The sequence below is a fragment of the Trachemys scripta genome, chromosome 1 (genome assembly GCF_013100865.1).
Source record: "Trachemys scripta elegans isolate TJP31775 chromosome 1, CAS_Tse_1.0, whole genome shotgun sequence".
NCBI classification, from domain to species: domain Eukaryota; kingdom Metazoa; phylum Chordata; order Testudines; family Emydidae; genus Trachemys; species Trachemys scripta.
In genome coordinates, this window is record NC_048298.1 from 91,215,406 (window position 1) to 91,240,442 (window position 25,037).

The 25,037-nt window shown below is 46.3% G+C and overlaps 1 protein-coding gene across 2 annotated transcripts; it reads right to left on the reverse strand.

Moving 5' to 3' along the window:
• Window positions 1-232: 232 nt before the first annotated feature.
• GTPBP1 (GTP binding protein 1) lies at window positions 233-22,807 on the reverse strand. Of its 2 annotated transcripts, XM_034776447.1 has the most exons (13): window positions 22,351-22,807; window positions 21,595-21,706; window positions 19,427-19,607; window positions 18,308-18,656; window positions 17,068-17,191; window positions 7,121-7,235; window positions 6,514-6,658; window positions 6,180-6,362; window positions 5,091-5,226; window positions 4,028-4,206; window positions 3,322-3,522; window positions 2,673-2,714; window positions 233-2,255 (listed from the first exon to the last, which is right to left on the reverse strand). In XM_034776447.1, exons 1-13 carry the CDS (start codon window positions 22,588-22,590, stop codon window positions 2,163-2,165), a joined length of 2,100 nt encoding a protein of 699 aa, XP_034632338.1. In that variant the 5' UTR covers window positions 22,591-22,807; the 3' UTR covers window positions 233-2,162. The 2 variants fall into 2 exon arrangements, with proteins under 2 accessions (XP_034632338.1, XP_034632346.1); XM_034776455.1 differs by lacking the exon at window positions 2,673-2,714 and having other exon boundaries at window positions 22,351-22,806.
• Between the last annotated feature and the right edge of the window lie 2,230 nt (window positions 22,808-25,037).

Sequence of the window (25,037 nt, forward strand, 5' to 3'; positions counted from 1 at the left end):
TGTGCCATGGTTCTCAACCCCATCCCTACAGCTTCCCCTTGTACGGGAAATCAGCCTAACTTCACCAGTACTCCTATGGAACCTATCCCCCTCCATAAGTGCAGAGGCTGCTCTCACACCTAGATTGGAGTAGAGCGAGGTGCAGGACTTTGTGAAGGCACAGGGATTCAGGGGTAAGGGGTGGCCGTTCCCATGACTAACATTTAAGAACACTTAAAGCAACAAGACACTATTTAACTTAGAACAAACTTTTTATTTTATACATCACACCAGTCTCAGTGATCTTTGTATGCTGGTCACAACAAAAAGGAGAGATCACCACCTCCTTAGCATGAATTTATGTAAATCCTCTTCGGGCCCTAGGCTTCCCTCTTTCAGTTGGAGCACAAGGAATGAAGAAAGAGGAAAACAGGCTCAGGAATGAAGAACGCCTAGAGTTCTCTGCCTCCCTGAAGAGCAGTGAAATCAGATGCAGTTTTAATGCTACTAGAGGGCCTGGGCATGAATGAAGCAGGCCCCCATATTTTGCTAGCAACACGTCACACTCCTTCACAATTGGGGTGCCATTAATAACGTAGCTACTTATGATTTCTCCCCAGAGAGCTCTGGCAGTTAAGCAACTGGCTCAGGAAGGACCATGCTCTATCTCCCCACTTCCATTCAGTTTGCCCTCAAAGATGGCTTTAGGCTTTGTCTCGCTAGTTAACAGCTTCCCAAGGTGGAGGCTCTCTGAAACAATGAACAGTGACTCACTTCATTCTGAGTAGAAAGTGATTGCTCTGCCTCTCCCTCAAGATATCAAGCATCCCACTAGTCAGTGGAGGATAAGCATTATCCTCTAGGGGAGCTCGTCTTTTGAAGAGGAAGGGGTGGGAGAGGAGAGAAGAACAAGTTGGGAGGTGACCAGCTACAAAGCCTGAGGTAAAAGGACATGATACTCATAAAATAAGTCACTTCAGAAGGGGTGTCCTGGAGGGCCTACCCAAGAAGCTAGAACTGTATTTAAAAAAAAAAAAAGAGAGAGATAAAATCTTCATGGGCTTCCCAGGCTGAAAGTGCTTCCCTAAGGTTGGTATCAACTAATCACTTCCCCCTTCTGCAAAGAGTGGGACTGACCACTGTTACCACTCCCATGGCAAAGCTTGGCCTGCGAGTTCCAGGAGAGAAGGGAGCACTTGGAGCAGGCAAAGTCAAATGAGGGTGGCATTTGTTTTCAGTCTCCAGGCCCAAAAAGGCTATCCCACTTCTGATCACCGTCTAGTCACAGGGGAGACTTATGCTGGTCGCAGGCTACACAGTGTTCCTATACCACAGAGCAGTCTGGAAACATTCTCACTATGTCACTCGGCCGCCAGGACCTTGAGGGGTGGGTAAGAGTTGTTCCAGCATGCATTGAACAGAGGTTAGAAGAGGAAGGAGGATGAGATGGGCAAGTAACCTCTGTACTTAATCCCACCTCTGATTAAACTTGTACCAGCTATTGGCCTTATATTTAGGGAGGAGAGGGAGAAGTATTAAGAATAAAAATTTAAACATACCTAGTTAAGGTCAAGGATCTCTCTTGAATTCACCTTCCTCTTTAAGGTCCATCTGTTCAGTTTTCTGCATCTCCCTCCAAATTGCAGTCACTGCCACATTAAAATTAACCCATTTAAAAAACAGTTTAAGACCGGGAGAGTCCAGAACTCATTTGGCACCTTTCCGGAGAGTGAGGAATTGCTGCCCCCTATAACCACCCACCATTCAGCACATTTTAACCCTGGAATTTCAGGTCTTCTAATGCCAATGGACTGGGGACAGTGTAGAAGGTTAAACAGACAGGACCAGATGGGGAAAGGGAAGCAGCCAAATGGCTCTTCTCCAATATATCTGGATTTTCCTCTCATCTTCATGCACACATAATATAATAAAGACTAAGAGCCCAGGTTGTACAAAAGTGTGTTGGGGTAGAGGGAGGAGGAAGGTGTCAGTCGATCAGTTCCACGAGTCTTGTCACCTTCATTAGCTTATTATAAGTTACAACCCCTCTGTCATTCCTTGGGAGGGAAGGTTCTTCTGCAGCAGATCAGCTGGATGGGTTTTGGTTTAAGCTGCTCTGGACGTCTTGGCTAAGAAATGGAGGGAGGGGGAGAATTCCTCAGAGGGTGGGGGAAAAAAGATATTCAGCAGCCACTGGCGGGAGTCACACAAGCCCCCTGAGACTTCACTTTATGGCGTTGGCCCCCACGTCGCCGGCCCCCTCCTCCAACCTTCGACTGGAAAACAAGAAGGGGAATTTTAGTTTGTGATGACCCCAAAAAAATCGAAGTGACAAACACAGAACTGAGGCAAGTGTTCTACCTGCACTCTCACTGCTAGGGCATCAGGGGAGCACCTCTCACATGATCAGTCTCCTACTATTGCAGGTAGCAAGGAGACAAGCAGAAGCTGGTAAACTTTAGTTCTAGTCTTCTGGGGACCCAATTTACAGAAGCTCTGAACACTTAACTCCTATGAAGTCAATGGAAGCTGAAGGTGCTCAGAATCTCAGAAATCCAGGACCTGGGTTTCCATATTGTGCGTGATGGAAGCAGAAAGCCTCCACGATTGTTTTGCTGACGTGACTCTGTTCCCAGACTCAGGCCAGCAAGCCCACTTGTTATCTCAAATCAGCTGTCAGGGTGCAAAAATACCTTATTGCCCTCTCGGTTGTGGGGCTCTTCATCCAGTGCAGTCTGAAGGAAAGCAGCAGGAAGAGAGAAGCAGAGATGAGCAAGAGCACAGCCACACAAACACCCAAAGGACAGGGCAAAAATACAGAGCAAGCATAAGAGGCTGGGAGTGCAGCCCTTTATCCACAGTGACACCGCAGCGAAGAGGAGACAGAAAGGCATACAGAGACATGAACTGAGGGAAAGAACGCTGTCTCTTTCCAAGCCAGGCTCTGTGGTCTAAGTGTGATTTGACCAAAGGGAAGTGACAGCTGGCCTAATGCCCTTACTTGGGCTGTGAGCTCATTGTGGCAGGTGCTATGTGTTTGCACAGCGCCTAGCACAACGGGGCTCTGGCCTACAACAAGTTCTCCTAGGCACTGCACTGTCTGAATACAAATGTTCCATTGAGAGGACAAGCTGCCATCAATCAGCTGTCAGGATTTTCTCAGTTATCAGGGGGTCTAGTTCCTTGCTGGGGTACTGCCGGCTATATTCATATAATTTGTCATTGCCAAGTGAACAGTCCCAAGAAGGGGGAGCAATGCAGATGTTTTATGGGGCTGAGACAATCAGCTGGCAGGAAGGAGAATGTGATTAGCCAGAAGATACTTAGATGTCTTTGGCTAACCTGTGCTTGCAGGGCACTAGAAGGTACTGCTGGTGTTGCTCCTGATGAGGTGGCATCATCCCCCACCAGGGCCCCCCCAGCCGCTGTCCCACTCTGGGGCACACCATCCTCTCGTTTCGTAAGGGGTCCCTTTTTTGTTGACTGCATCTTGATCTGCTGGGGCTTGGAGTTCATTGGAGAGTTGTTGGTGGTCTGGAGTAACTGCCGGTTACAGATGGAAGAATACACAGCATTAAAATGGCAGGGCCAGCCAAGCAAGGTTCAAAACTTCAGGGTTTCTTGAAACTGAGGAGTGCTTAGAGAATTACTTCCACTAGCCATAAAGTGAACTATATAGCAAGCATCAGCCCACGGTAGCCCACACTGGCAAATCAACATGCCTCAGAGCTTCCCCGGAGATGCTATGTAGGGCTGAGAGGGGTGTTCAGTCTCTATGGCACAGCCAGTCTCATGTCAGGGGACACCTGCCTCTGGAAGACAAAGACACCCCCAGCCTCCCCACCCAGTCAGTTTCACACAGGCCAGATGGCCATCAGACTGCAATACACGTTGGTCACCACTAGCCTGAGTCTTGCTTGAAATTGGCAACTAAGATAGTGAAACTATATCCTCCCAATTCCCAGATTCCCCTACTTGTCTCCTCATTGTAGGAGTAAAGGTTTACTGGGAAAGCAAAATGCCAAGGGTATGGCTCCTCGGCCTTTACCTTGGTGATAGTACCCACTGCTTTGGTACGGCCCTCACGAAAGACCAGCCGCTGGTCTATATGCAAGTATTCAGGGGTCTTGATGAAGCGGAAGTGCACTGTAGCTTTGTCCCCTGTCCGTAGGCAGTCCTTGTCCATGCTGAGGATAGTGGCTGTCTGGCGGATACTGCCACAATGCACTGTAAATGATAACGTACCAGAGGCTCTCAAGTACGAAATGCCACTAGTGGAACAAGCCTCAGATTAGAGTCCAAGGTCATTACTGCTAATCTATCCACAGCACATTTGAGTTCAGAATGAAAATAACCTATTGTATTCTAATCAGCACGAAGTTGACGCTACAGATGCATTTGTTTGCTGCTCAGAAACGAAGCTAAATATTGGATACTGCAGGGGGTCTCACACTGTTCTGCACTGGCTTTCCTGGTGATCCACGCAATGAAACATTAAGAACCAAACAGCGGGGGACGTGGTATTGAGAAGAACAGAGTATGTCTACACAGACAAGAAAAACCCACAGCAGGCCCGTGCCAGTCAACTCAGACTCACACGGCTGTTCCATCACCGTGTAGACTTCCAGGCTCGAGCTGGAGCCCAGGATTTGGGACCCAGTGGGATGAGAGGATCCCAGAGCCAGCCCAAGCCTAGAAGTCTACACAGCGAGGGAACAGCTCCTCAGCCCGAGCTCCACGAGCCCCCAGAGTTGACTGGCACAGGCCAGCTGTGGGTTTTTCTTTGCCCTCAGTGTCTCAGGCAGAGTTTGTTGTGCAAATGATGAAGCTAGAGAGCCACTGGGCTAAGGACAATGCTGACTCCTGGTAGCCACTGTGTAGGCTTTCCTCTTCCCAAGCACACTGGTTCTTACTGGCAGCAATCCTTGCTCTTCTAGATCTGCTCTCTCACCCATAATGGAATTAGGGAAGTTAATACAAGGAACTATGCCCTACATCCTGGATAAAGCAGAAATCACAGGTGGATTAAGCAGCCTAAGGCTAAAGCAGAATTCTGCAACTGTGAGCTGTTCAACTGGGATATAAGGGTCAGAGAAAGCTGCTACACCTACCCATGGCCTGATAGCGTGGGCTGATGGTGGTGGGATGATGCAGCACCAGAATCTCTGCTTCAAATTCCCAGGATGCTTGTGGATTCAACCGGCAGGACACCATCACCATGCCTTTCCGGATGGAGGAACGCTTGATCTAGGGAGGAAACAGGAAAAAAGACAAAGAGAGAGTTAAGAATCATGCTTACTACAAAGAATAAGTTCAGTTCTTTCACTCCTTTCATCCAGAGGGATCTCAAGGCATTTTACAGATCAATGATTACTCACACTCACTGAAATGCAGCCACCTCTGGGATGCAATGTGATAGCTGTTCAGCAGCATACAACAATGCTATGCAGGGGTTCCAAAGAATGACTGCAGCTGAAACTTTTGAAGAAGTTGTAGATAGAAGGATGTGATTACCCAAAATTGAATTTTGGGCAGGACACTGGGGTTAAGATAGCTACAGTTGCGAAGAGTGCCATAGGCGTCCTATTTACCTGTCATTCAGAAAGACACTCCTTCCAACAGCACAATGCCAACTAGCACTATGCTAAAGGCTTGTTTACACAGTTTTTACTATATCGGTTTGAAACCAGTGCAACACCACTAGTATGGATGCAGTTATTCTGGTATGAGGCACCATTATCCCTACACTAGGGCTTGTACCAATATAAATCTTTCGGTAAAAAAAACTAAAGTCAGACTCCTAGCTGAAAGGTAAATTGGTGCAAACACTACGTATAGACCAGGCCTAGCACATTAGCTCAGTTCTGACAAGAGTGATTCCTTGCAACACTTGTATTTAATGAGCGATCTCCTACAAGTCACACCTGCTATTTTAGACTGTCTGGTGAGAACACAGCTCAAGATAAGGGCACAGAATTATTAGACTGGTGACAACTCTTGAAAGGGGAGTGGGGTGTGGAACATGGTCCACGAAGTTTGTATGGGACTTTATGGTGCTGGTAGATGAACGCTCCCCCTGCCCTCGAGCATTGGTGGAAGCAGTCTCATTTTAACCAGGATTGGAAAGTATCCTGAAGAAGCAAGGCTCTTGCTATCAGGAACTAGGGAAGACCCCTCCTCCCCGCCACACACACACTCACCTTTTTCAGAGCAAAGGAGGCAGTCTGGCCACCACGCACCTCCTTCACAGGCATGCGTTTGCGGTGGATGGACTTGACAGCAATGGTCAGGAAGTTGCCCAAGGGGTCTGGACCCAGAAGCAAAGTGTCATTTAGCTTGATCAGGCCTCTCAAGGTTGTCCCAGACACAACTGTTCCCACACCCTGCACAAGAGAGAGAACCACCGGTAACTGGAGTCACTCAACTATGCTGTTAGAGCAGTACTGGAATTCCCCCTTCCAGCAGGCCCACCTCCCCACCCCTGGTACAGTCTCAAATGTGGCAGAGAGCCCTTCCCGGCACCAGTCCCCTTACCGGTACAGAGTAAGTGTCGTCTATCTGAAATTCTGCTGGCTCTTCCTCCCTGTAACTTGTTCGGGGAGACAGGAGATTGAGAAACATCTTAAGCAACTCCAGATTCTCACCAGTGACATTGGAAATCTGGAAAATTGGGCACATCCTGTGAGGGAGACAGACAACAGATGGAAGTAAGTTAGTCCCCTCACCTTGATTCAAAGTTCAGGGAGACATCAACATCTTGGACTGAGATAAATACTCCGCACTGGCAGGGGAAAGCTTGGCAGGCAAAGTTAGTTGCAGAACACCTCATATTTGAAATTCTGCAATACTGCATCTAAACTTCCTTCTGAGATTCAGAAAGGGGCTTTAGATTCCTGCACTGAGGTCTGGGCACTGTGCGTCCATCTTATGCGGATAGCTCAGCACAAGCCCCACACTTCTATCTGGGAGAGGAATAAATGGATGGTCAGTCTGAGTTTTCCCTTTATGGAACCGATGTATTATGCAGCAGATGAAACGTTAGTACATCTAAGCTGTGGAGATTTTGCTCCCTATCGTCTCGCCCAGACGCACTCCACCCCCAAACAGGACTAATACAGACCACTCTCTCCACTGCTATTACCTCTCTGAGCTGAAGTTGGAGGCTGTTACAATGACATCATCTTTGCTCTGAACCAGCACCGGGATCTTCCTGCACCCTGGGGACTTCAGAAGTCGCTGTAACAGCTTCAGAGTTTCTTAAAGGGTGAAATGAACATAGTTAGGGCAGCATCTCCCCTCTTTAAAAATTGCCTTGGTCAGATTTCCTAAGAGAGACAGGCACATTTGCAAAAAAATGGACTTGGGGTCACGTCTTCCATAACAGCCAGCCTGCTGCCGAGCCAAAACTGTGCCAAAAAAGTATGAATTTGCCTCTATATACATCTATTGAAGTGGTGTCTAAGTTTTAAGGTTGCTTATTAGAGGTCTGTTTTAAATGGGAATGGATTCATTTAATTGGAGGCGATTTAAATCACTAAATGGAAAACCTCAATTTAAATTAGATTTCAATCAATCTTTCCATTTGTACATCAGTTATCTTCTAACGAAAGATGACTGCTTATTGTTTTATATCAACCAATCTGAATTACATTAAAACATGTTGATTTACAACTAAATAGACCCTTTATACTAGATTGGGTACACCTTTTTGCGATGCAGGAAGATAGACTATAACTATATACACTTATTCAAGCAATTATATAGCTCAGTATTTTCAGATTCTTCTTAACTGTACATTTTCAGTATGTTAGAAAAAAAGGTCAGTAATACATTGCTTATTGCATCCAAAATTAACTTTAGCTCATGATTTGTGTCAAGCTGCATCAGGATGGCAACTGGAATGAATTCAAACACAAAACAGCATATAACATTTATTTGTATTAAACAAAAAATGGTAAATGTTTTGGATACATGAACTTAAAAGATGTTTCATATTTACAACCAAATGATTTATTAAAGGAACAGAGGGATTAACTGTAGCCTGTGAAGTAAACTGATTTCAAGTCAGCCTGTGAAATTTTTCAAATATGCATAAGTGAAAGTGACTGGAGCTTAAGTTTCTATTCAGGTAAGTCTTTTGAAAATAAGAAAGTCTCCTAAGTTACTTACTCTGTACTTCAAACTTTTAAAGCTAGATCTCATTCCCTCCCTCCTCATTTTTATTCATAGACTAGAAGAGAAAGACAAGTTTTCCTGCTGTTTCAACTTCCAATTGACTTCTCAACTTTGAATTAATTAGTCAAAATGAAGAAAATATTCTTTCCTGCCTGCAGAAGAGGCTACTAGTGTCAAAAGCTGGTTTAGCACTTCAACACACACTGGTTCCTGGTGCTTAGCTAGTGACTTCCACCAATTCAGTGGTGGGATTCTTTTAAAGATCAGCCAACAGGTACTGCTTGAATGGTTCATCACCTCCAGCCCTGAAATTTATTATGGTTGGCATGATTATGGGGTGATTACTGGATGCCCAAGTCATAGCAGCATCTTCGGCAGTTGGGCATCTGTCCTGGAACTTTGGACTGAGAATATTGGCAAGAAAGAGATGGAGTAGGTTCTTGATCCATCCACTTCTTTACTGCCTAAAATTTAACTTTCCTGCTGGGTATTTCTTTCTTCAATGTCTCTTGACATCCTTTCCAAATTTCAACAGCATCAGCAATATAGCTGAAATCTTTCTGCAGTTTGCTCAAGGCTATGGAAATAGGTTTCAGTATATTCAGCATATCTTCTACAGTTCTCTTTAGTCCAATGTTGACTACGCTGGTTGTGAGAGCAGCCTATTTTGTTATGATTTTCTTCACAAAATTGTCATCAGAAGAGGCCAATTCTTAATAAATAGCTCAAAACAGTCAACCACTGAATTCCATCACACATCTTGGGGGAGAATTAGTTTGGATCCTCATGCTTTGTTCAGTGAAGCTGAAGCACAATGGTTGTTATGAAGTATTCCGCAATGTCAAAAATGTTTTCCTTTATTCCAAAAGTTGTATTTAAGTCTTTGCTAAAAGATGCAATCAAGGAGCACTGCACACCCATATGTTATAAGTTTTAGGTTCCCTTCATTATCTTCTTCTAGATTTCTCATCTTTGCTACATTTACAGCATTGTCTGCAACAAAGCTATACGCTCAACTGTTTAATTTTTGTTCAGTTTGTTATAGTCTTTACTTCTACTTTAAGTATTCTGCTGTATAGGTATTTCCTGATGTGTCAATTTCTGTACAATAACATAAGATGGGGTTGTTGTCTGTCACCCAAGAACAAATTACTGGATCATTGCATACATTGCTCCACCCATCAAAACTCACATTACCAAGTTTCCCTGTCAATGTTTTTTTGCACACTCTTCAGATTTCCTTCTCGTATACTGTATCCAACAACCTTTCAACAGTGTCTGCTCTGCCGGGTGGAGTGCAGCCTGGTCATAATGACTGAGCTACGTCCAATGAAGTGTTTGCTTTGAACAAGCCGAAATGAAGAATTTGTTGCATAAATGAACCAAGCAATCCTTTAATCTATGGAGTTGTTTCATCTTGCTGGAATTTTCTGGTCCTGCTTATGAACTCTTCCATGCATTTTTTAACGCAGTTAATTTACTGTCTGACATGTTTAGTTGCAGCACTGCTGGTGGTATCAGCAGGTGACTCTGAAGTTGTAGACATTGCAGATGGATATTCATAATCTCTTATACCTAAACTGGCCTCTGAAACAAAATGGTTAAAAAAAAAAAATCACTCGCTCACTGATTACTACTGAGTGCACGGCTTTAAAAAAAAAATTGTAAATGAAAGATTCTGCCTACTACTATTTGTACCACTGTTTAAATGACAGTTTATTTTAAACCCAATTTTAGAGAGAAAATAAATCCAAGGATTCTCTAAATCTATTTAAACCCTTATCTTTAACAACATACCAAACAGATTTAAAAAAAATGTTTAAGTGCTAAAATTCATAAGTGCCCAATCACACTTTAAACAGAAAGTCGTCACTTAGGATGTTTGATTATACTAAGCAATAAAGAATTTCAGAAGTCCAGCAGTGACAGTAAAAGTGTAATTGATAAATACTCCCACAAACATACCAATTATATTTTGAACACATTTTGAAATTCATAAGTAATCCACCCAAAACACAAATTTATGACAATTTAAGTTATTCACTAGCACATTAAGACATGGCAGGCAGTGCATAAGAAAGATGCAAACTTAAGTTTACTAACCAGTTGATCCAGATTGTTCAGATATGTCCACATCATCATCTTCAAAGTCATTTACCTTCTGAGGAGCATTTTTCATAATGTCGTTTCATTCTGACAGCCAGGCCTTGCATCTCTTTGTTGCATTATTCACTGTATTTGGCACATTCCTTTTGTGCCCAGGGGTACAGGAATTTCTTGACAATATTCAAAGATATGGTTTTATGACCTGCAGCCATGGCAGATTATTTTTCAGTTCCCAGGTGTTGAAGTCAACACTAGAAGTTGCACTCCGAAGAAAATTGTCTCTTCTTCACAGTATCCTGCTTAGACACCACGGTTGCTCCTTTCTGGTTGCACACACTGTTCCTTCTGCCGTGTTACATAACTCACCCGCCCTCTCCTACCCCGAGAAAAACAAAAGAACTAACAACAATCCAAGACTTCTGTTCATGTAACCCACATGCCTTTTGCACGGCAGTATTTTACTTGTTTAGAAAGAGAGAGGGAGGCAGTTGAGAAGTTAATGGATTTCTGTTTGTATCTGTCTATGTACAAGGAGACAGAGCGAGGCCATTTACTTGAAGTGTCCAGAACCACCCAGAAGCAAGGACAGGCAGATACTGGGCATATCAGTGTTTTTACATGAGCTAGAGAGTAAGTTTGCATGGTGAGTGTTGTCAAATATTCATAATTTGAGAACTAAGCCAATTAGCACTCAGGTTGAGAGAAAAGTTATAAAACAGGAGTATGAGTAGGGCCCTACCAAATTCAGGGCCATGAAAAATGCATCATGGACTATGAAATATGGTGTGTGGTCCCCGCCCGTCCGTCCCCCCCAATGAAATCTGGTCTTTTGTGTACTTTTACACTATACTATACAGATTTCACAGGGGAAACCAGCATTTCCCCAAACTGAGGGTCCCAACCCAAAAGAGGGTCATGGGGAAGGGGAGTTGCAAGGTTATTGTAGGAGGGTCGCAGTATTGCCACCCTTACTTTGGCCCTGCCTTCAGAGCAGGGTGGCCGGAGAACTTCAGCTGCTGGCCAGGCACCCAGCTCTGAAGGCAGCGCCCTGCCAAAAGCAGCGCAGAAGTAAAGGTGGTAATACCATACCAAGCCATCCTTACTTCAGAGTTAGGTCAGGACCCCTACACTTACAACACCGTAAAATTTCAGATTTAAATATCTGAAATCATGAAATTTATGATTTTTAAAATCCTATGACCGTGAAATTGACTAAAATGGACCATGAATTTGGTTGGGCCCTAAACATGAGGCCACAGGTAGGCTTAGCAGATGATCCTGAAGAGCAGGGTGTGGCACTCTGTACCTCAAAGCAGCACCCTAGAACTCCCATATTCACCCATCATACAATGATGATTCATTTCATACAAAGCATGCCACGTAAGATACCATATGAAAGATCATAGTGTGCTGAAACCCATTGTTCTGTCAAAATATGTACATCATGTATATGAAGCTGTGAGATTTTGCTATATGGTTGTTACTGAACTAAAATAGGGGATAGTGGCATCATTCTTTGACTTTTTTCCTCCCCCACCTATGCCGGAAGCAACAAGAATGCTGGGAAAATGAAGTCTTTAACTGAGGAGACTGGACCCAGGCTTAAAGGGGAAGCCTATGTATTAAGAACTGTAACATCTAGAGGGGTGAGAAAACTGCTTGATCCAAATCCTGCCTAGTCTAATAAGGTTTAAGATTTAGACTGTGCACTGACCCTTTTTGTTTGGTAACTATCTCTAACTTTTTGTGCCTACCACTTATAATCACTAAAAATCTAGCTTTCTGTAGTTAATAAATGTGCTTTATATTTTACCTAAAACAGTGTGTTTTGGTTGAAGTACTTGGGAAACCTCAGCTCAGTTTACAAAGGCCAGTGTGTGTCCTCTCCACATCAAGGGAGCAGCAGACTGGATAATAAACGTACATGGGTCAGGCTTCTGACTAGGACAAGATGGTACAGTTCTGGGTACAAGGCTGGGGGCTTGGGAGATTTGCTGGTACCTTTCTCTGTCTGATTTGTGAGTGGCTCAGGTAGCATTCATGCAATCTAGCTGGGTGTGAGGCTCCACATGCTGTTATACTGAGTGATAACAGTGCCTGGAGGGGTTTGCTGCTTGTCACTAGCAAAGCATTGGGAGAGACAGCCCAGGCTGGAGAGTTAAGGGGACAGAGCGGTACCCAAGTTCCAGGTTGTACCCCAGGGATCCCATCACACAGGGATCATATAAATCAGTTTGCCATGGAAAAAATGCAGAATGTGTGTTTTTACAGATAATCTTTAGTTTTTACATTTGGTGAAAAAATAAAAACATTAACTACATTTTACTGAAAGTACCTGTATCACTTATTCAGTGCTTGCAACCTCCCTCTCTTGTGGTTGATTTTTGAATGCACTTTAAATTTACATACTCCAATAAACTGCTTCTGGTGTACAGAGTTTACTCAACAGCGTAGAGCAGGGATCAGCAACCTTTCAGAAGTGGTATGCCGAGTCTTCATTTATTCACTCTGATTTAAGGTTTCGTGAGCCAGTAATACATTTTAATGTTTCTAGAAGGTCTCTTTCTATAAAGTCTATAATATATAACTAAACTATTATTGTATGTAAAGTAAATAAGGCTTTTAAAATGTTTAAGAAGCTTCATTTAAAATTAAATTAAAATGCAGAGCCCCCCGGACCGGTGGCCAGGACCTGGGCAGTGTGAGTGCCACTGAAAATCAGCTTGCGTGCTGCCTTTGGCACGTGCGCCATAGGTTGCCTACCCCTACTGTAGAGGTTCATGTTTCAATGCATCTCACTTCAGCCTCCACAAGTAATTAAAGTTATGAAAACATGCTGAAAACTTTAAAAATCACCCCTAACAACCATGTCACTGAGTTTGGGAAGAACAAATTACACATTGCTATCAATGTGCTGTTCTGTACTGTATGCAAGAAGGGTGCAGATTATGTTCGAAGGCAGACAATGGTAGAACAGATAGAAAGCACCAAACTGAATGAAAAGAAGCTAAAAAACAAGAGGCTGAAACAGCAGGGCCATCACGAACACTAAAAAGAAACAATGCACTGTGACTGGACCATTCTATTAATTTTATTATAATGATTGGCACAGATAAAGCAAGTTTGAAGCCTAAAATTGTGACTATCAATAAAACAGTGTTCAACTGATGCCTAGCCATAATATAGGTATCTCATTTTAATTGTGGAAAAACATGGATTTAGATTTTTTTTAAAAAATCTCTAAACTAGAATCCCTGCTGATGAGATACATGTTACTGTCTCCTGAAGTCAGAGGCCAGGTCCAATGGGTGGGATGACTGCCACAGGGTTGCCAGGAATCAGGTTTTCAACAGGATTGCCCAGGCAAAAAGAGACGCTGGCAGTCCCCAGCACAACTGATCGGGCTGTCAAGTCCGGGCGGGGGCACAGCGGGGCTAAGGAAGGCTCTCTGCCTGCCCTGGCTCTGCATGGCTCCCAGAAGTGGCCAACATATCTGGCTCTTAGGCGCAGGGGCAGCCTGGTGGGCTCCGTGCACTGCCCGAGCGCCAACTCAGCAGCTCCCATTGGCTGCGGTCCCAGCCAATGGGAACTGTGGAGTCAGCACCTGTTGGCATGGGCAGTGTGCAGAGGCCCCTGACCCCTCTGCCTAGGAGCTGCAGGGACATCCCACTGCTTCCAGGAGTTGCACGGAGCCAGGGAGCCTGCCTAAGCCCCGCTGACTAGAGTCGCCGGAGGTAAGCGCCACCCTGCAGTAGCCTGCACCCCAACCACCTCCCCAGGTCAAAACTCCCTCCTGCACCCCCAACTCCCTTCCCAAAACCTGCACCCCAGCCCCTTGCCCCAGCCCTGAGCCCCCTCCTGCACTGTGAACCCCTACAGTCCCCACTCAGAGCTCCCTCCTACACCCCAAACCCCTCATCCCCAGCCCCACCTCAGAGTCTGCACCCCATCCCACACCCCTTGCCCCAGCCTGGTGAAAGTGAGTGGGGGGCAGGGCAAGGGTGTTCAGTTTTTGGCAATTAGGAAGTTGGCAACCCTACTTTGCTAGTGTCTTGCACAGCCCCTGCATCCCCAACAGGATCAAGCCCTTAATATGGAGCATGATCTGTTATGCCATGTTTATAAAATCATTTCAAAAGCTAGAACGTTTTTCTCCTGATCTCCAGCCTTCAACTTAAGAGTTGTTGATAATATGCTGAATCTGTGAGCCTCTGTTTTTATTTAAAATGATTTAAGTTTAGACCTTCACCTACTGTATTAAATTCAGATTTCATTTTAAACAGGTTTATTTTTAAAAGAAATAAATATGATTCCCCCCCCCCAACCAAGTCATTGATCTTTAGCCACTCAAGTTTTAAACAAAAAAAAAAAAAAAAAAAAAAAAAAAAAGATTTGACCTTCCTCAGTTTTCTATGATGAGCTGAATGCTAATTAGTGGTCAGGACTAGAAAGTGTTTGAATTATGACTTGCTTTTGCCATGATAGGACAGGACAGTCTTACTTATGCGTATTAATTACCACAATTCCACAGAAGCAAGAGGGGAGCAGAGATTATCACAAGAGCAAAATGAGGTCCAGATAGGGGACATGCAGGAGTCAGTGTTTCAGCGTAGAGGATTTGGCTTTCAGATCAGATTCCTGCCCTCCCTCTTCTCCTGCCACCGTGGAGCCCAGTTTTTAGTCCAGTATCTTGCTTCCAGAAGTGGCCAAGACCCAACGCATTAATGAAAGGATCTCCTACAACATAACTAACTATTGTGTGAGGGAAAACAAGGGGGATGGTAAGGACTTAAGTGTCAATTCGTTTATATTCCTCAATTGTCATCTGATCAGATAACCATAACCAGGCTGTAATTAAGAAAAAGCAACCCTAGGAGGCTAGTGTTTTGGCTAAGGAGACACCGACATCTGCTCAGGTCATCTGTTCCTCATACAAAGCTCAAGGTAAAGGGGCCAAATCTTCCACCTTCTATTCAAATTAGAACATCTACATCCTTCTCTTGGCATAGTAGTGGGCTCTGAGATAAAAATTCTCAAAACGTCTGCTCTCTTACCCTAAACCAAATAGGCTCCTCCCTCCCAGTTACTGGCTTTATGACTGGGCTTTCATTAGTCTGCCAAATATCTTTTATACCTTCATTTCCTACGATTTATAGAAGATACTGCTCAGTGTCCTGTTTACTGAAAGCATCTTCTGACAGATTTATGCAACAGGCAGATTGCTAGTCTTCCTGGTTCTCAAAACTTCTCAGGCACTTCTGACCAAAAACACATCACTGTTCCAAGTAACTAGAGCCAAATCCTTATGGGCGAGGAACAAAATCAAAGTAGGAGCAGAATTCAGGAAAAGAGGCAGCCCACATCCCTCTGTTTTGATGCACACCACTGGAAGTGCCTAAGCAGGTCACTTTTGACCTTCAAGCAGGAAGCAGAGCAAGAGCTTTCAAATTAATATCCATCCCCCACACCCCAACTGCAGGCCTTCCCCCCTTCAAATTTAGATACCAAGAGAAAAATCCCAACTCCAGCCTAAAGCACTTGGCTGCCTCTCCCCAAAGAGCCTATGTGACTGCCTGCAGTTGCAATCTCTCTTTAGGGACCATTATATTAAGTTTATTAATGATTTACATATCACTGTGCACAAGGGATTGCATCCAACTCCACGAGTTACCACAGCTCTCCAGGAACTACTGTGTGGGTGATTAAGGCGAATCATACAACGCCTCTCTCTCTTGACCCTGTGTCCAAGGGATCCCCTAACCCTTATGGAAGTGCTGGAAGGGCTTTGGTTTACTATGTAGAACCCCATAAGTGTGACAAGTGACCTCTACCAAGCTTTAAAAAGCAGGGCTCTCCCTAGCTATTCTGGGGCCCTATGCAGCCCCCCCTGTGGGGGGGGAAGGGGGCAGGAACTGGCCCCAGGCCTCTGTGAGGGGGGCAGGAGGGAACTGCCCCCCCCCAGCACTCACTGGTGGCACGGCTGGGGCTAGGTCGCTGCACTTCCCACTGCCCATGAATGAAGGCGTGGCCCTGCTGCAGTCCTCGGGAGCGGAGGCAGGGCTTGGGCCATGGGAAAGAGACTGGGCAGGGGCTAGAGCAGCATGTAGCTGCGCAGGGCACCAGGAAATTTGGTGCCCCAAATTTCTTGGTGCCCTATGCAGCTGCGTACTTTGCATATGGGTAGGGACGGCCCTGTTTGAAAGAGTTTGTATTAACATGTGTTAATATGGTTTCCTCTAATGATTTTACCCTGAGAATAAATGTATTTTGCTTTATGAAGTCTGCTTGGTAACTGGAGTACATGGTTGTAGCCCCTGGAGAAAAGTTAACCACAGGTGCTGGACCCCAGTCAGATCTGCTGGGGAAATCACAGTAAGGCACAAAGTGAAAGCAAGCATAAATCCCCAGTCAGGGGTAGGGGAAGAAGAGAAATCTCTGCCCAAGAAAAGTGTTCAGGATCCTGGCCATCATCTAAGTGGGTGCCATCGAGGAAGACCAGGAGAAGGGCTAAAGGTTTAGTTAACCCTGACACCACCAGCCTAATTAGGCAAAACCCCACAGCAAACACTGTATTGCTGCACAACTAAGCAATCCAAACAATGGAGGTGACAGCTGTAACACAAGTGAGGGAACTGTCTTTGGGGAAAAAAAAGACAATTTCTAGAATGTATTTGAGCTACAGCCTAAGTATGAGGTGACTTCTGTCAGCCCTGATTCACCATCCCAGCTGAGGGGACACTGGCAAGCCAGTGGATACTGAGTGTTCTGAGGACAGAGGAGCAGTTGCTGGCAAAGATCCACATTTACCTTGCAGGATGTTGGCAGGACACATGTCGATTTTTGTCACCACGACAAAGACTGGAACATTGAGTGCCAGCGCTAGGCCCAGGTGCTCCTTGGTCATCCCAACAATCCCAGCATTGCTGCCAACCTGCATCAAAAAGTCATACAACTGCAGGTAGCTGGATCACATAGGATAGTTTGGCCAGAGTATGCAGTAGACCAGCGGTTCTCAAACTGTGGGTCAGGACACGAAAGTGGGTCATGACTGTTTTAACAGGGTCTCCAGGGCTGGCTTACGCTTGCTGGGGACTGGGGCCAAAGCCCACGGGCTTCAGCCCTGGGTGTCGGGGCTCAGGTTACAGGCCCCCTGCCTGGGGCTGAAGCCCTTGAGCTTCAGCTTTGCCCCCACCTACCTCAGGTGGTGGAGCTTGGGCTTTGTTCCCCCCACACAGGGTGGCAGGGCTAGGGCAGGCTTGGGCGTCGGTCCCCGCTCCTGGAGTCGTATAGTAATTTTTGTTGTCAGAAGGGGGTCACGGTGCAATGAAGTTTGAGAAGGGGGGAGGGATAGCTCAGTGGTTTGAGCATTGGCCTGCTAAACCCAGGGTTGTGAGTTCAATCCTTGAGGGGGCCACTTAGGGATCTGGGGCAAAATCAGTACTTGGTCCTGCTAGTGAAGGCAGGGGGCTTCACTGTCCCTTCACTTCAAGGTCCCTTCCAGTTCTAGGAGATAGGATATCTCCATTTATTTATTTAACCCCTGCTGTAGACTATGATCAGATTGTAGAAGGGGGGGGGGGGAAGCAATTCTGGATTCCATCCCCTCAACACACAAGAATTTTAGAGACAGCAGTGAGGAAAAGAAGTCAACTCAACTAGTGCTTACAGCACTGTATTTCCAAGTTCAGAAATCTTTCAGATGACAAAGAAAAAAAAAAAAAATACCCTCACTACTTATGGCTATTGAAGATCCCATGGCATGTCTCAAGAGCAGGGACACAGCCATGGAGTCCTGGCCATGCCATTATATTGGGAATTATATTCTGTCTACTGAAGCTATTAGTTATATTACCACAGTACCTAGGACACCCCCACCTCACCCCCATCATGGACCAGATATCCACTGTGCTAGGTGCTGTACAAAACACAGAACAAAAAAAAAAAAAAAAAAGAGTTCCCGCCCCAAATAAAGTCATCCACTTCTCCTCTGTACTAGTATTTTACAGCTTTGAACAGTGGCATATTGCACTGCTTGACTGCCACTTACCATAAGCATGCAGAAATCTGGTAGGTGACCAGTCATGCCAAACACTGTGGTCTTCAGGTACTTCTCATGCCCAGCCAAGTCAATGAAAGTGATGACCTTGGTGGATTTCTCACAGATTTTGGTCCACTCCAGGCTGCCACCATGGCTGTCAGGCTTGTTCACCACATTGCCCTCACTGTCAAAGCCCAAGATGTCATTGCCCACACTGCTGGTACGACCCGACTCGATCTCATGCTTGTGGCGGAAGAGCTTTTGCCGTGCAAAGCCCCGGCCATTGTCCAGCTCACCATGCGTCAGGACACCCAGCAATGTGCTCTTTCCTGCATCCACATTGCCCACCACTGCTACCCTACCAGGGAGAGAATAAAGTAATCAAACACCTGGAAAAGAGTTTTGAATGTCAGCTTGGTCTTCCCTTAGAAAAGTTTTTCATGTTAATAGAAGCTAGTGATGGGTACCGGTGACAGCACCAGAACCCGAAATCTGTTCTTAGAGTTTGCACAGTACAAGCAACAACATAATCCAACTTAGAGGGACACTTTTAGGGAATTCATGTATTAATATAACATCTTTATTGATGCTGATGAGGATGGTCATTGTGGCAGCATGAGTGATGCGAAAATCCAATCCACCTGGAACTGTACTGAGACTCCCAAGTCATTTTTATACAAGGCATCAAGACACCCATCAAGAGATCACTTAAGCATTAGGCTGGAACTGAAGTGGTGACTGATAAGCAAAAGATTCCATATTCCAGTATCTGACTTATTTTAAAGAGTCCACTCCTTGCAACGGCCCCAGAATCCCCTGCAATCACAGGATAAATGAGTCCCCAAATAACTCCTTGATGGATCAGCAGAGAATCCCTGAAGTGCTCCCAGCCCAGAGAAAACCCAAACAGAGGCTGTCACTCAGACACAAACTTTTGAGCCAAGAACAGGAGTGCAAAGTAAAGATCACTGCAGACAGCTTGTATAAAAAGAGGAGGAAAAAGATGTAATTAGCAAGGAGTGTTCAGACAGCTGCCTTTTCTGGGTTCATACAACACCCAAATTCAAACCACCACTTGCTCAGATCAAAGAGATGTGGCTGTGATACTGCCTAACCCTGCCACCTCACCTGACCTCCAGGAAGTCGTTGTCACCCACACGTTTCCGAACAAGGTAGTCGCGCACCTTGCCCCCTGCCTCCTGGTGCTCCCGCAGAAGTATCACATCTGCCTCAAGCTGCTCTGCCATGCTCTTCACTGTGGCATAGGATGCTTCCATATCTGCCTCACTCAGACCATATTCAGTCCCATCTAATGAGAGGTTGTGAGGGGGAAGGGAATAAAAGATTAGCAACACTTCCCAACAGCCTGGAGTAAATGTTAATTTTATTCTCTCTTCACATGAACTGCCTATAGCACTGATTACAGACATGGGAAAGACACCAGTCAGCCTATAGAAACACAGGAAGAACGGCCTATTCCTGAAGAAAACTTTAGGCTTAATTTTAAGACTCAAAGGAATTAAAGGGCCACTATCAACAGCAAAAAAAACAAAACAATAAATAAATCCTACTATCTGAAAGTACTTTACCTACTAGAGTTACAAGCAACACCCAAAATCGCTGAAGGATTAGCATCAAAATTCATATATTTCTCAGTTTTCTTACTTTGTGCATTTAAGAGCACTCTGGGTATTTAGTCAGTTTCCCCATCTACAGCCAGATACTCTATTTGTCTTTCACACTGCAACAGGGGAGAGAAAGTGTTAAAAAAAAAAAAAAGTTACCAAGGGGATGCAGTGGAGACGCTAGCTTTTGAAAAGAACTATTAACATGTTTTGTAAAACTGACTAGATCTCAAGTCTAGTTTTTCTTTAAATTATTAAAACTAAAGAAATTCAAAGGAGTCTGTTATATGAAGTCTTTCTCCTCTAGGTTACTGGTTCCAATATAACCCCAGGTTTGTATACAAAAATGCATATTTCCCTCTTGGGGAGTCTTAACCCAGGTCTTAGCAAGCAAGTGCCTATCTCTAAACAAATCACAAATTATCCTTATGGGCAGTCTCAGCAGAAAGCACAAGGACTGAATCGACCAACTGAACTTCCCTCCCTTGGCATGGTTATTCCCTGCATCAAGGTTACAGAAAATAGATAGGACTGATGTACATGGGAAGCTTGACTGAACACGGTCAATGTTCTCCCTGTACTGCAGGCATAGCAATTGAAATTAATCAGACTAGTGGCCTATCTAGTCCATTGTCCTGAGAGACAGTGGCTACTTCCAGATGCTTCAGAGGAGGTGCAAGAAAATCTGCAGTAAGCAGTTATGGGATAACCTGCCCCCTTGCAAGGTTTCCTGCTAATTGTTCCACAGCTTGAGGGTTGGCTTTGGCACTGAAATATACCCCTTCCAAAACTTAGTAAATATTAAAAAAAAAATATATATACATATTATATAAAATAAAAACTTTTGACTCTGGATATTAAGAATACCCATGTACATATCCAACTATTTTGAAACCCACCGTGCTCTTGGCCTTAGTGACATCCATGAGCTAATTGTGCTTTCTATGAAAGAATGTCATGCTCTAGGGGTGTCAAATTCAGTATTTTTCATTAGCACAATATTCAAAAATGTGATTTGTAAAAGAGAACGAACAAATGAACAAGGGGCACACATATGAAAGCCATGTTAAAGGATCAGGTGTGAAAACCACAAATATGCAAAGTCAGGTGGCTGCTGCCACACCTAGGACATGTGACATTAAAGGTATTACATTTAGAAACAACAAAAAGGGAACTTTATGTACTATAGACAGCCTTCAGCACATGCTACTAAGGGGAGTCAGAAGCAGCTATTTTGGTTAAAGTTGATAGTTAAATATAAAGTGCTTCTAACACACCCCTGTGAAGTAGGGAAGTATTCCCAATTTACAAATGGGAAAAAAAGCAATGACAGAGGTAAAGCAGACACTTCAGAACATGAAGGAAGTATCAAGACTGAGATTATAAGTCCAGAACTCCCATCACCCAGTACTGTGCTCAGATGCCTTAAAATGTGTTTGGAAATAAGAGTGGTTATCCATAATATTTATAGTTATGCCAGATAATATAATAATAGGGTAACCCAATTATGTTTCCAAGCATACTCACCAGCAGGGCATGCCCTGCATGTGGTATTATATTGGGGAATGGAGTGAAGGGAATTCTACTTTCCTCTGAAGCATCAAATTAGATAACTAACACTTTCTTGTAAAGTTAGTGTTTGCTCTTGCTTCAAAAGGAAGCTACACTCACCTGATCCTTGTCCAATTACATAGATGGTCTCCCCACATCCCTCATCCATTCTCTCCCACATCTGCTGGAGCAGGCTGTCATACTGTTCCGATGTCGGACTCACCATCACCAACTAAAGGGAAGATCAGACACCCAAGTTAAACACACTGCCTGGGACAATTTCCTAAACAGCGCTAGATAAAGTACAGCCAAGGTGCTCTATGTGGGAAGGGGGCTCTTCCAAAGGCCCCTTTCAGTCATTTTTGACACGTTTGTCAGTTACACCATAGGTCTCCTCCCCACACTGCACAGTGGTATTGGAGAGAGACATACTCACCGATTATGAACGTTGAGCTGCTTTTAACCATTACGAAGTAGGGGGACCAGTACCTGGGGCTGCCCAGTGAAAGATCCCAGCAGGCGCCAGTTTAGGGGGAAGAGCAGCAATGGGCGGTAAATAAAAAAAACAAGTTGCCAGCTCACAATCCCCGCAGAGCCACATCGCGGAGCCGTGCCGGGCGCCCGGACCAGCACACCTGTCGCTCGGATCTTCCTGCCCGGCCGGCCGCCTCCCCCAGCGGCGGCTGCCCCCCATCCTCACCGCCTGGGGGGGCAGGACCACCCCAGCTCCCCACGCTCGAGAGCACCGGCAGCTACCCCCACCGGACACCCCCACAGGCCTCCCGCTCCCCCGCCAGGGACACGCCCCCCCCCCGGCCGCAGAAAGAAGCGAGCCCAGTTCTCTAGCAGTCAAACGCCTCCCTCGCCCGGGCCTACCTTACTGGTGAGGTCGAGCTCGGGCTCCCCGTTGAGCACCTCCCCGTCCTCGCTGCAGTCCGAGCCGAAGGCGGCGCGGCGGGGTCGGGCGGAGGCTGTCGCCTGGGCCGCCCCGCCGGGGGAGCTGGGCTCCGGCGCGAACATACAGGCCGGTACCGGGAAGCCCTCAATGGGCGAGCGGCTCCGCTCCGCCGCCATTTTCCCTGCTGCCCCGGCCTCCTGCACCCGCCTCATCAGCATAGCCCCACCCCCCGGCTCCTTCTGCCCGGCCTATGCGTTAGTACTCCCTCGAAAGCCCGCCAAGTGGCTTGTTAATAATTAATCAGACATCCCAGCCAATCACCAGGCAGCGTGATGAATAATTACGCATAACCATAACAACTACAGCCGTGCTCAAAGCTATTCATAAGCCACGCCCCCCAGTCAACGCTTCCCGCTGCAGACCGGAAGGTAGAAGGAGGGTTGCCAGGTCGACTCCTTATAGCCTCACAAACACAGAGCGCGCTCTACGTGTTAACTGCCTTATGACCAATTGAAGAGGAGAAAGACACGACGAAAAACACTCTGCGCCAATCAAACAAGAGATTTAGAAAGAGGGGTGGGCCCTGAATCTCCGCCTATCATAGGACAGAGAATTGGGTCAAAGGTTTCCCCCAAAAAGTAAAACCAGTCATTTACATTTCCTAGCTAACCAATAAGAGAGTAGGCTTTTCTGACAGACCTATGGAGGAACCAATCAAGTGAGAAGACACACACTCTGGGCCTGCAGTCTGTGGGGATTTCCCGTGTGGGATGAGCTGACTGCGCCCTTTGGCAGATGCTGATGACATGGGGCTGAAATAAATATGCTGGAACCACTTTATTCTGATGCAATGACTCTGTCAGAGCTTGACTAAGCTGCTTCTCCACTGCCACCTCCATGATTTTGGGGACCCAGAAAGGTCAGGGCTAATCTCTGTCCCAGACCTTTTCATTAGTGTAAAGCCAGTGTTGATAAACTTCACATTGCCCCCTCTGACTAGCCTGTGACCTCTATGAAAGCTGATGGCCGTAAATCCCTCAATTTTGAGGAGGATGACCTTCCCAGATCAACTTCTGTTTTTGCAATGGACAACAGTACCTCCCATGTTACCACCGCGAACTCCGTCCCTACCAGCTGCTCCACTGAGCAGCCAATGCAGCTTCTACCCACAAAGAAAACAGCTCAGTGTTATAAGAGATGGTGTAATCTTAGGGTTGCCAACCCTCCTGCATTGGCCAGGAGTCTCCCAGAATCAGACTCAATCTCCCGTTTGCTATTGAAAGCAATCCAGGAGATTTTAATAGGCCAAAAGTCCAGTTGGCGGCACAGCAGGGCAAAGACAGGCTCCCTACCTGCCCTGGCTCCGTGTGGCTCCCCAAAGCAGCCATGTCACTGTGGCACCTAAGTGCAGGGGCAATCAGAGAGGCTTCGCGCACTGTTCCCGCCCTGAGTGCTGGCTCCGCAGGTCCCGTTAGTCTGAAACCGCAGCCAGTGGGAGCTGTGGGGGCAGTGCCTGCAAGCGGGGACAGTGTGCAGAGCCACCTGGCCACCCCTGAGCCTAGGAGCCACAGGGACAAGTCGGTCACTTCTGGGAGCCATCTGAGGTAAGCACTGCCCAGTTGGAGCCCACACTCCCTCCCGCACCCCTACCCCCACCCTGATCCCCCTCCTGCACCCAAACTCCCTCCAAGAACCCACACTCCTCACCTTCTCCTGCACCCAACCCCCGCTCCAGCCTGAGCCCCCTCCTGCACCCAAACTCCCTCCCAGAGCCTGCACCTCCTCCTGCACACCAACCTCCTGCCCCAGGCTCAGCCCAGAGCTCCCTTCCACATTCTGAACCCCTTGGCCCCACCCCCCAGCCTAGAGCCTGCACGTCAGCCCGGTGAAAGTGAGTGAGGGTGGAGGAGAGCGAGCCACCAAGGGAAGGGGGATAGAGTGAGAAGGGGTGGGGAGGTGCAGAGCCTCAGGGAAGGGGCAGGGCAGGGGTGTTTGGTTTTGTGTGATTAGACAATTGGAAACCGTATGTAGTCTAGATAATTACTCATGGGATTGAGAACAAGGGATTCCTGTGTTTCAATCTGGGCTCTAACAAGAAGTTCATCTGTGACCTTGGTTAATTCAACTTTATGGTCAGTTTCTGAGTACCCATAATTCCTGTTGACTTCCATTGGGCTTCTAGGTATTCAGCAGCTTTCACGACCAGGGCATCAATTTTCCCAGCTGTCACAGGTACCGGCTTCCTCCAGACCCCAGGGGTGCTCAAACCCCAACCCCTGGCTCCACCCCAGGCTCTGCCCCTACCCCACCTCTTCCCGCACCCTCTCTGCCCCAGGCCCAGCCCCCACTTCATCTCTTCTCCCAAGTCCCACCCCCACACCACCTCTTCCTGCTCAGTTCCACCCCCTTCCCAGAGCATGCCTCATCCCCGCTCCTCCTCCTCCCTTCCAGCGCCTCCTGCACACCACAGAACAGCTGATCCACAGGGGGCAGGCGAGTGGTGCTGGGAAGGAGGGGGAGGAGTTGATCAGTGGGGCTGCCAGGAGGCGCTGGTGGGAGAGGAGGAGCTTAGCTGCCGGTGGGTCCTAAGCACCCACTAATTTTTTTCCATGGGTGGTCCAGGGCTGGAGCACCCACGGAGTCGGTGCCTATGGTTCCTTTTAAG

What these genes read in the sequence shown, in the direction of transcription:
- GTPBP1 (XM_034776447.1), bottom strand. Translation starts at nt 22,590, where the DNA reads ATGCTGATGAGGCGGGTGCAGGAGGCCGGGGCAGCAGGGAAAATGGCG. An exon ending in AGCTCGACCTCACCAGTAAG is followed by an intron (nt 21,707 to 22,350) that starts GTAGGCCCGGGC and finishes TCTTCCCTTTAG; the next exon opens with TTGGTGATGGTGAGTCCGAC. An exon ending in TGTAATTGGACAAGGATCAG is followed by an intron (nt 19,608 to 21,594) that starts GTGAGTGTAGCT and finishes ACCTCTCATTAG; the next exon opens with ATGGGACTGAATATGGTCTG.